Genomic DNA, 11,785 nt, shown 5'->3' with positions numbered 1-11,785 from the left:
GAGTGCATGCCTGCGCGCGCGCGCGTGTGTGTGTGTGTGTGTGTGTGTGTGTTTGAAAGAAGATCTCACCATATTGTCCAGGTTGGCCTTAAACTCACTCTGTAACTGACACAGCTCTTGGACTTCCAATCCCCCTTCTTCAGCCTTCTATGTAGCCAGGACTATAGTCTTATATCACCAGGCTCATCCCAACCAATTAATACATTTTTCTAAGATAGAATACACTTTAGTAGATCCAGAGACAACAGGAAAGTTTTGTTTAATGAACAATTTTCACAGAGACTGTCTCTATCACATTGCGATTACAACATAGATGAGCTGAAACTATTTTGTACAGATTTAGAACAAGGGAACCCCTTAAAAGAAATCAGGCATATAGAGGTAGTTGAATAGCATTGGTGGGGGGGAGGGAGCGTTATCTTAATTTCCCTTCAACTCATGACTGTGCAAAAGTAAAATGGCTGCTTAACAAACAAATGGAAACCAAACACATGTACACACTGGCCACTGTTTAAGTAGCTTGCCTGATGTTTTAATCCTGGCATCACAAAGAACTGTATACAGTTAGGAACTAGTGTATCTAACATCAGCCAAAGGTGCCACGCTGAACTATTGGCTGTCTTTTTATCTCACTGGTTGTCATCATTGCTTGAACAATAGATGGTTGTCCACAGACTTTTAAGATAATGCATAAGGTACAGTGTTGCTTTGTAAACTTCTGTTAATCACATTTGTGGCTGCGGACAGTTTTTAAGTGCTACAAAGTCATGAAGCAAAAGCTTTAAGGTGACACACCCGGAACAGTGGTTCCAGGTTCCACTTCTGGCTGGAGAGTAATTAACATGTTTGGAAACATTTCTAAGAGAAAAGTTCATTTTGCCTCTGGATGTGCATAATCCGGATTATAAGTAGTGGAATGAGTGGGATCTGTCATTCTAAAAGGAATTGACTGTGTACATTGTGCGTGGCTCCTTTCTCTTCCTGCCCTCTGTACATTAGAAATACCGCAAAGCCAAGCCTATGCCCCGTTTGCTTTTCAGAGCTGTCTTCCATCCAGAATTAAAACCTCATTCCTTAGACTCCAAAAATGGACTTACAGCCTGCCCATTTCTACCTCGATGAGTAAAAATGGATACACAGTCAACAAGGTGAGAACTCAAGGAATGGAGCTATGGCTAAAATTCACATGCTGGAAATGTAGTTGGCACAGGGAATGCAGGCCCCAGGGGGTTGCAGTCCATCAACAGGACACAACCTGTTGACAGTAAGAGACCTCTGGGTGCAGTGACTCAGCCATGGGAGTTCTGAGGCTTCTGTGGCTTGTCACAGGGGATTATCTGAACCCAGGTCAGCTCCATAGGCAGAGATGGCAGCACCACATGTGCCATCATTAACCCTACCATGCTACTGAGGCCACACTCTAATCGAAGCAGTTGGCCTTCAGAAAAGGCAAGCTATTGGAATAGTTCTCTGCTCCCCTAAGTGAGGAGCAAACATCCTTTTCTTCAAACTATCCACTAAAAAGTAGTTTCTTAATTTCTCACGTTCTACATTTTGCTGGTTTTTAGCTAGCAGCAGTAGTACGGTACAAAGCAGAAAGGCATAAGGTCTGCTTGCTACCTAGTGTATGTGTGTGTGTGCATACACATACATATACATACATACATACATACATACATACATACATACATACACACACAGAGAGAGAGAGAGAGAGAGAGAGACAGAGACAGAGACAGAGAGAGACAGAGACAGAGAGACACAGAGAGACTACTCTACAAGGAAAAGGCTGCGTCAGTCATGAAGCCACATAGAAAATAAGACTAACCCCAAAAAACTGGCACTGTCTACAAGGGGGAATCTTGTCCTGCTGGCTAAGATTTAGCTTTTGTCTCTGTACTCCTCATGACTGCACTTAGAAGCAGAACCCATCTGCAAATGTTTACAATGGTCAAGTTCAATGGATTATCCTACTCATGTACAGCCCAAAGAAAGCCAAAGCCTACTATGCCACTTCCTGCCCTTAATGCGACATGAGCTGGCATGTTAGGTTAGATCAATGCAACATGGATCCAGGCTGCTCAGAGAAAAGTGCTTATTTAGCCCAGCCAAGTTTTCCATGTGCTCAAAGTGGGTATCCTCTTTAAGAAGTCAAACACTTCCTCTCCTTTAGATTAACAAGAGATGTGTTCAGGCAGCTTCAATTTACTTTGCCTGGGGCATCTCATTTTGAGCTCTTAGGGTGTTCTCTGATTTGACTGACCTGCTTATTGAATAAGACATACATAACATGAACTGTTCACAGTGTCAAAAGACCTGCTATGTGATGAGTCAAGCTTGGCCACTTAGTGGATGAACATGTTACATAGGCATAGCCTTTAAAATTGCTGAGCCTCTGTTTTCTTATCTATATATGGGGTTAACAACGCTGTCTAAAAGATTATTTCGTGTGCTCAGGTGAGTAAGACCACTCAGTTTAGTACCTGGTACATGATATGTTCTCAACACATCATTTTAGAACCTGTTATTTGGGGCAGCATAAAGAAATATCACAAGCTATGTACAAAAAAAAAAAGCATAGATGATGAAACCTAATTATTCTGATCTAGTTGAGAGTCCCAACACGTTTTGAAGAACAGGGAAGGATGGATTGATTATTCTTATGGAGCCAGAGCTCACAGCTTCCCTTCTATCAGGAATTCTAGATGTCACCAATATAACACTACTTTTTAGCCCTTAGTAAAAGGGGGACTATTTTCTTGGCATGGAAATTAGGCCCTACCTCTAACACTTATTTGCGCTCCAGTTTTTTCATTTCCTTTACAATTCTTTTATTTTTATAGTACTGGAGGGAGAACCCAGTGCCTTATGCATGTAGGGCAAACACTAACAACTGAGCTGTGTCCCCAGCCCTACTTTCCCAGTATTAACCCCAATAGCAGTTACTTGCAAACTATCAAGTTGTGGTCCAAGAATCAGTGGTTTGGATTTCCCCAAAGGCTGCAAATGAGTATTGCAAGTAAAGACAGTGCTTCGTGCAACTGTAGACCATTGATGATATTTTGCAACATGGCTGATAATAGTTATAGTTTATCAAGTATCTCCCATCAAGGCACTATGTTAAGTAATTTCTGACATGCCCCATTTAGTATTCCTAACAAGCCTATATGCTATTAATAGCACCACCATTTCATCTTTTAATAAAATATATAGAACACTATCCAAATTTGCATACCATCTTTGCGAAGGGGTCATGCTAATCTTCTCATTCCAATTTTAGTTTATGTGCTGCTAATGCAAGCACCAGTGCCATTTCATATATAAGAAAACTGGGGCCCAAGGGAAGCTAAATTACTTGTCAAAGTAACATGTAGTAAGCAAAGAAGCTTTTGATATTTGCTGTGTTTGCACTATAGATTGAGAAGCCACCATACTACTATGACTGCCAAGATCATATGGTTGGATGTCAGGTGGCAGGGGACAGCCTACTCTTAGTTTTCCGCTCTCTGAGCCCTCTAGACCTAACTTGGGTAGTATCAAGTGTCAAAAACATTCCTGTATTTACATTCCATACACTTGCATTCTTCATCAGCCCACACAATTCCATTAAGCAAGTGCAGAAGTGCAGATGATCATTTGCTTTCTGCTTACATGAATCTCTTTATAGCATTTAGAGATCATCTCTTTCACACACTCTCTTCTATCCTCCTCTTCCTCTTCCTCTCTCTCTCTCTCTCTCTCTCTCTCTCTCTCTCTCTCTCTCTCTCTCTCCTGTTAACAGAGTGGAAGGGCTACATATGAATAACACCAAATGACACTGAAGCTGTCTAAACATCACCTGGAAGTGGTTTGCATAAGAAACAAAATGTGACAATTCACCTTTCCTGACTCTCATTTTCTTCTTTGCCATTATAACACTCCCACACTTGATTTTTTTCAGGTTCTTCTGACACCAAAGGACTCAAACTAGCACTAAGCAACCTCAAAAATGGTACTCCTACCTCTTTCCTGTCTTTTCTCCCCTGAATCGAAATCTTTGGCCCATGGTTCCCAGGAGGGAAGGCAGTGTTTACAAAAAATCATGGATTCATCCTCTGGATCTTTTATAGAGATTTAAAAGAGTTTCTAACCTATCTGACTTCTTTACACCTTAAAAAAGGATTAGTCTTGAGCATTTCAGCACATGTGGGTACAGGTTTTGATCCTCAGAACTCTGAGAAGATGTGGGATAGGCGGGCCAAACTGAAAGCCATTCTCCCTGAAAAAGCAGGTAAATATTCATCTTATCCTTAACTGTACTGAGGAGAAATGAACACACCTCTAGTCAGATTTCCTGAAACAAATACCTATAATAGACTGTAATACAAGATACTTCTAATTCTTCTCTCTGTTCTTGAATCCCTCTTTCAACCTTATTCTGCATTAGACACAAAAAGATGAACTCTTTTACTTTACTCTGGCAGATGTCACAATCGATGCCAAATCAATTAAATATTTTCTATTGCTTAGTTCAGACCAAAAAAGTGGAATCTGTGAAGATAAATTGCCTTAGAATCCTTCTGAAGTTCTTTTAAACTTAGTCCACTACGATCAACACAAACTATATAAAAGTAGCCCAAGAACTGGGATTAATTCAACAAAAACTGAGTAAAGAAAGAACATCGCACATGTTTAGTGCTATTATTCCCCCTACACACACAGTCAACCACATCAATAAATAAAGCAATGGACTTTTCAGTAATGTACACTTAAATAGTTACAAACATACATGTAGAAAAAGGATACAGTAGTGCAAAAAAATAAATTATTAAAACAGAAATAAGTATGAACATTATTTTACACAATGCTCTATAAAACCTGAACCATTTGAAATGAGACCTCAAGTCAGTGAACAAATGCAGTGACATTAGTATCTCTACTTCACATTTCAACCACACAGTCACTTTCAATGCTCAGAAAAGCCAATGCTAAACATCATCTTTTTTGGGGGGGGGCCTTCCACCTCTGTGGTTTGTGTGGTAGCACAGTGTATCAAGAAGCATCTAAAGACAGAAAGTCAAACAGGTCACATCCTTTCTCCTCAATTTCTGTGTGGTCAGAAAGCAGAGTAACATCTCTCTACGGTACTCTCTTCTGTTAAGGTGTTATTGCAATTAGATGTATTTACAAGAACATTGTCCCCAGGCAGTGGGAGGGGCGGGGGGCGGAAACTCCTCTTCTGCAATCCACTCCCATTAATTTTGGTTTCTGGTTATAAAGGCCAGAATTCGCCGAATACCGTTCAGTCTATCCTTCAAGGACCTCATTGCTAGGAAGGGAAGCTGAGCTCTGCTTTCCAGGGGAAGAACCGCTAATGTCCACCAACACCAAGCTGGACCATTTGGATTAACCTGAAACACAGAAACACAGTTCATTGATCCTATTCCTGTACAGTCCAGGTACAGATATCCACATGCATAAAGTAAACATCCCACATGGAACTGTGTTTGTGTATGGCAGAGACAGCTGAGCGCCTCCATACATATTTTCCTCTTTTATTTCAGCTGAGCATACAGCCACATAGAGAGGTACGCTGTTATTCCTTAGGCTCCCTTGCAGCTAAGTAAGGCCAAAAGATAAAATTTTGGCTAGAGAGCTATAAAGAAAAGTGATATGTCTTAGTCCTGGGTCATGCTATGGGAAAACAGAAAGAAGCCTCTGTCTTCCTTTTTCTCCCTATTTCTTTAAACATTTTTATTATTTTATGTGTATAGTGTTTTGTCTGCATGTATGTCTGTGCCACAGAGGTCAGAAGAGGGTGTCAGATTCTCTTAAACTGGTGGTTGTGTGCCACCATGCAAGTGCTGGAAATTGAACCTGGGTCCCCTGGAAGAGCAGCCAGTGACTTAACTTCTGAGCCATCTCTTTATCTCCTCCCCATTTGTCTAACACAACTGAAGGCATGATAATGATCAGTCTTCTTCAGTCAAGAAAAAGTAACCCTCTAAATATGGCAGAGCTTAGTAATGGAAGTGCCTGGGTTCCTGAAAGCTCTCTTGGAATAGAACTAACTGCCTAAGCCCTCCAGGACTGAGGTCTTCTCTCTCATTTGAGCTACACTCATCTTTACTACCTGTTGAACTAAGCAAATCAACATTTTAACACATGCCCTATGCTCCCTAGGCAGTGTGATTTTTATGAGCTGGAATACCCATTTTGTCTCTTCCACTTCGAAGGGTCTGGTTAGGTCCTTTGGACTGATCCATTTAAAATTGAGGCCTTTAATCCCATGATTCTTTGGCCTTGGCATGTCTTTTTTTTTTTTAAAGTTTTTATTAATTTTATTTATTGCATAGGAGTGCTTTATCTGCAGAAGAGGGTATCAGATTACATTATAGATGGTTGTGAGCCACCATGTGGTTGCTGGGAATTGAACTCAGGACCTCTGGAAGAGCAGGCGGCACTCTTAACCACTGAGCCATCTCTCCAGCCCTTGGCATGTCTTTTTAACTCCCATCATTTTCTTAATTTGGTGGAAGGCTGTAGTTTAATATACCCCGTCACTAACAGAGCCATAGTTCTCTTCTCCCTTAAGCCAAGAGCTATGCTTTCCCAGTCTCAAAGAACAGCAACCAAACATTGCAATCAGAAAACACATTCATGTCAATCCTTGGGTTTTCCCATTCCTTATCTGTGGGAAAGATTAAGCTTTGTCACAGGTGGAAGCAATCTTGGCGGGCTTTACCCTTGGGGCACACCATGAATACCTTGTGACAGACTGTTTGGAGCCTTCCTGGGCTTGGAATTCAGGAAGCCTACCTGGGAACCCCACCGTGGCTATTGTTTTCCTAATTGACCCTCGAAGGGAGAAGGAGACCGCCCTTTGCAAGTGACTGGGAAGGTCGGCAGGGGGGGGGGGGTAGACAAAACAACAGGTTGAGAGGAGGAGAGAGCGCGCAGAGAGGAGCAAGCGGCCTGACCAGCACGCGGGACGTAGAGACACCTAAGGACCTGTCCTGTGGAATGGATACCGGAAGGTTCACTCTTCTGTCCCTTTAACCTTTTTTTTCCTTCTTGTGTATGCTAGTTGGGTTGTATAATAAAGTTTAATTGTTAAGAAACAGAGCCAACACTTATCAATCCTGCACCCAAATTCTCTTTGTCATCAGCTTCCTGAACAAACATTTTAGACATTCATTACTAAACCTCAAATGAGTTTTCTTCCCACAATGTTCAAAACAAGTCAGTTTTCAGCTTGTACAGAAGCATATGCTGCTCTAACTCCCTCTGAATTAGAGTATTTGACTTCGAATGGTTTCATGTGTTTCTCCCTGAATGTCCCTGACCTCTTGGCTTCTCTGTGCCTCTAACTTGCTTCATTTGGATGCTACCAGGTTGATGCTCTGAACTTTCCTAGGACCACCAATAGATAATTAAGCTGATGTTAGTACTGTAGCTATTTCTAAGAAACCTCTCCCTAAGGCACATCATTCTTATTCGTGGAACTGCTTGGGGCTGCAGGATTACATTTGGCAAACTGGATGAGTTTTTGCTGCTACTGCTGCCACCACCAAGGCAACATGATGACAAAACTAATAAGAAAGGAAATGATGTGGGCTTGCTATGTCATTAAGGCCTTATGAATCACACTGAGGCATCTCATCTGTGTTTTCTCCTGAGGAAGATGTGGTTAGCATTGTTGATCTCTATCTTTTGCCTGACAGGGAGAGAATGTTCCCCTGCAGGTGGCGGGGAACAGTAAGCTTGAACATGACCTTGTTCAGAGTTATGCTGTCTTCTTGAATCACCACAGCCAAGAGCTGGGTCATCAGGAAGCGCTTGCTGGCCTTGCTCGCTTTAGAACTGAGTGATGCCTTTGTACGGAGGGAGGGAAAAGAGCCACTCTGTGGTCCAAAGGAAGTAAAGCACTTAGCCCATTAGGAAACAGAAAGGCATTTTGGAGACTCAGAATGGAAGAGGAGGAGGAACTTTAGAGACTCTTAATGCTCCTCTCTGGTTTTAGGGAAAAACTGAGAGAGGGGAAGGGATTTACCCAAGGTCACACTGTTAGAAAAGTAGGCAGCATAGTCTTAGCAGAAAGGGCAGAGGTGTGCAATCAGAATATGTTTACATATATATATATAATTTTCTATTGTAATAGAATCAGGAAGCATACACTAAAAGGGAAATCAAAGAAGTTACAGGAATGATTCTGTGGGAGAGCCAGATTAGAATATGGAAAAAAGGTAGCATTAAGAGAATATATCTGCTTAGGCCATCTAATCTTCAAACTAGAACTCCCTGCAGACACTGCCTGATTGAAGGTGGCAGATGAGGCGTGCTTTCCTAGTGAGCTCTGGATCTACAGCTTGAGCTCACAGAGATCTGATTCTCAAGGAAGAAGAGCAATCCAGGAGAACCTAGTAAACTATGTCTTGGGGACCAGTTTTCTTAGGACTTGATTAAGTTGGGTCCAGACTTGCAGAGCTAAGCATAGATGGGCTGGATATGAAAGTTTCTGCAGGTGTGGCCCTACCTCCAAGCCCCCACAGCAGTGAAGAAGCAGGCATGAAGCTGGCTGGAAGTAGCAGCCTTTGGTATCATCTCTTACTTCCTGGCCTTCACATGGATCCTGTCATCTCAACATTACCACAGTGTGGCTCTGGACATTGAAGATTCTGTTGGTGGTACCTGTGTTCCTTTCCTAATTTCTCAATACTTATCTTAGTTCTGAGTTCCTACTATTGACTTGGTTTACCTGTAATTCTGACTTGGGCTCCTTTGGGTCTTGCCCATCCATGGTGCTCACATACAAGATACTGTATTGAATCTCGCCTCTTCCCTGCACTTGACTTGCTGGATGACAACTACACACTCACCTAATCACAAACCCTGGACACTCCCACCTGGTCGGATAACCTGCTATAAAGAGATAGTCTTATATACCTGGGGATCTTCATCCTTCTGTGGCATGGGACCAAAATGATTTAGTATCCGATTCTTCAGAGATGTTTTGAGTGAATGAAACCATGATGATGCTTGCTCATACACACAGTTATGTAATCCCATGAGTTCAGCACAATCTTCTCCCTGAACCTGAAAATATCAGCATGAAAGTGAAGCAACCTCTCCCCTTTCCATCCATCTCAGAGTTGTTTTTGACACCTGACTGTCTTCTGAGACTCTGAATTGCCTTTCATCCACCCATCTGGGTTTCTCCTGGGTAAAATATGGACCGCCCAGCATCTGGATACCATGGCAGAGACAGCAGAAAGACAAAAGGTTTAACTGAGAAAAATGCCTAAAACAGCAAGCAGAGAGATAGCCAGAAGCTTGAGCTGGCCCAGGTGAAGGCATATGAATAAAGTACATTGTACTGATTTATGTCATACCTCTGCTCCACCCCTTTCATTTTGACATCTGTTTCTTTCTTACTTATTGGGAAGGAGGATATAAATATATCTGTGTCTTAGTATGTCTTCAAAGTCAAATGCATCTATCCATTAATTATATATTAATCTACTACATAAATCACATAAATGAACATAGGACTATTGGCTTCTTCATCTACCTGTTAGCTCAGAAAATCAAGGATTAATTGGACATGTGACCATTTTTGCTTTCAGGGATGGTGAATAACTTTGAAGAATAGTGCTATTAGGCAGGGTGAATTTTTTAAATGCAAATTTATATTTAATTCTACAATATTCTCGAAAGAAATGAGTTGGAAAATATAAATCAATCCATAGTTAAAACACTTATGTATAGACCATATTCTAAATTTAGTACTTGGTGTCCATAGCAGAGACCTAACTGAGGCTGAATGGGCCCAGGGATTAGTCTGGACAAGCATTAAACACAACTACAATTCAACAGCTAAGCAGAGAGAGGGAGAGGAAAAGAGAAGATTATGGGTGCAATCTGGCAACACTACAGCAGCATTCATCTAGTGGCAATTTGATGGAAAATCCCAAGACACCAAGTCAATTCTGAGAACTCTTTGCAATCATTTTTTTTATACCAAGCTACCGTGATAATTTGGCTTTTAGGTTACTTGGCACTGGCCACCCTCACCTTTTGATCTTCGATGTATTCAATATCAGCTGTGTTGTAGCCATCCCGCTGACCCTGATGGAGCACCTTGAAGCGCCTCTTGCCTACACTGTCAACCACCGATCGGCCATCAGCAAAGAACTGGACATTTCTGATCTCTAAGATGCAGCCATATTCTGCAAACCTGTTCATTGAGAGTCAAGTCAAGAGAGTAGATTGTTAATGAGTTCTATTGTTCTTGGCCTGGACCCCACCCACTGCTAACACCTTGCACTGTTTCCTAGAAGATTTCTGTGCCAAGATCTATGACTGCAGCTATACAACAGGCAGTATCTGTGAAGAAAAGGATCTGAACATAATGATATAACTGCTACTATTTGTTGAGCACATACTATGTGCTAGTGCTATGGTTTAAATATTTGTCCTCTTCAAAGCTTGTGCTGAATTTTAATTGCCATTTTAACACTGTTAGGAGACAGGACCCTTAAGTAGTGATCAGACCACTAGGGCTCTGCCCACATGAGTGGATTAATCACTGCAAGAGTGCATTAATTGTTAAGAGGAAAGTTGGAGTCACTTTCTGTCACTTCCTCTTTGCCATGTTAGAACACAACAAGGCCATATCACATCCTGGACATAATAGCACATAGTTACAGCCCTAGCTACAAAAGAGCTGATAGCAGGTGAATCACAAATTTGAGGCTTACTTGGGTAAGTTAGTGATACCTGGTATCCAAATAAAATAAAACAAGCTTGAAATATAGTCAAGGCATGTGTGAGGCTCTGGATTCAGTCCTCAGTACAAACAATGGCTATTATCACATATTGGCACATTGGCAGTTGAGTTCACACTCTTGATAACTATCAGCATAAATTTCTATTGATTAATGTTGCATGTGGTAGCTCACACCTATAATCTTAACACTGGGGAGGCTGAAGTAGTTTTGCTATGAGTTTGGGGTCAGATTGGGCTATACAGTGAGTCTCAGGCTAACTTGGGCTACAGTGTGAAACCCTGTCTCAAAAGAGAAATCTATTGGTTATAAAATACTTACAATACTGCACTACGTTACAATATCCCAAATGGACATTTTTAGACAGGAACTGTACTTAGTGCTTGGTAGTATCAGTAACTCATCAGTTCTCCCAATAAGCAAGACCAGCTAGGTAGGTGTACCATCATGCTCACTTAACAGACAAAGAAACTGGTGATAGAACAGCTAAATGATTTGCCCAATGTCAAAGGTGCTCCACGGCCAGCACTCAAATGAAAACGTGGTGGGTGGTTCAACTCTAGCACTAACACTCATCAACATTTTTTGGGGGCTTGGGTTTTGTTTGTTTTGAGACAGGCTCTCACGTATTCCAGACTGTCCTTGAACTTCATATGCAGTCAAAGATGACCTTAACGTCCATGTTCTCTTGCCTCCACCTCCCCATTGTTGGGATTGTAGGTGGGCAGTGCCACTCCTGGTTTAGGTAGTCCTGAGGCTCGATCCTCAAGTGTTGTGACTGGTAGGAAGGCTGAGCTACAGCCCTAGCCTACAAGACAACTTTCATATTGCATGCCACCTGCTGAACAAAAGACTGCTTCTAGCATTAGTTTAAATAGCAAGCCCTTCATAATGTAAAGTAGCCACTGGAGAGACTGTGACCCTCACAGGTGCTTTGGTGGTTTGAGCTGGCTAACCCCATGGACTTGTTGACCCCCACCTCCAGGAGCCCTCGAAAGTAAAAGAGAAATCCCTCTCTA

The 11,785-nt window shown here is 41.8% G+C and overlaps 1 protein-coding gene across 4 annotated transcripts in view; it reads right to left on the bottom strand.

Moving 5' to 3' along the window:
• Positions 1-243: 243 nt before the first annotated feature.
• The window catches only part of LONRF3 (LON peptidase N-terminal domain and ring finger 3), a 39,312-nt gene continuing 27,770 nt past the window's right edge, over positions 244-11,785 (bottom strand). For all 4 annotated transcript variants that reach the window (XM_084790729.1, XM_084790730.1, XM_084790731.1 and 1 more), the window contains 3 exons: positions 10,054-10,216; positions 8,926-9,075; positions 244-5,390 (listed from right to left, as the gene is read on the bottom strand). In XM_084790729.1, the coding sequence (XP_084646855.1) occupies positions 5,235-5,390; positions 8,926-9,075; positions 10,054-10,216 (469 nt within the window). In that variant the 3' untranslated portion in view covers positions 244-5,234. The remainder of the gene's footprint in view (positions 5,391-8,925; positions 9,076-10,053; positions 10,217-11,785) is intronic.

This window comes from Acomys minous (genome assembly GCF_964271855.1).
Source record: "Acomys minous genome assembly, chromosome: 7".
Taxonomy (NCBI): domain Eukaryota; kingdom Metazoa; phylum Chordata; class Mammalia; order Rodentia; family Muridae; genus Acomys; species Acomys minous.
This window is presented reverse-complemented; position numbering and strand designations above follow the sequence as displayed.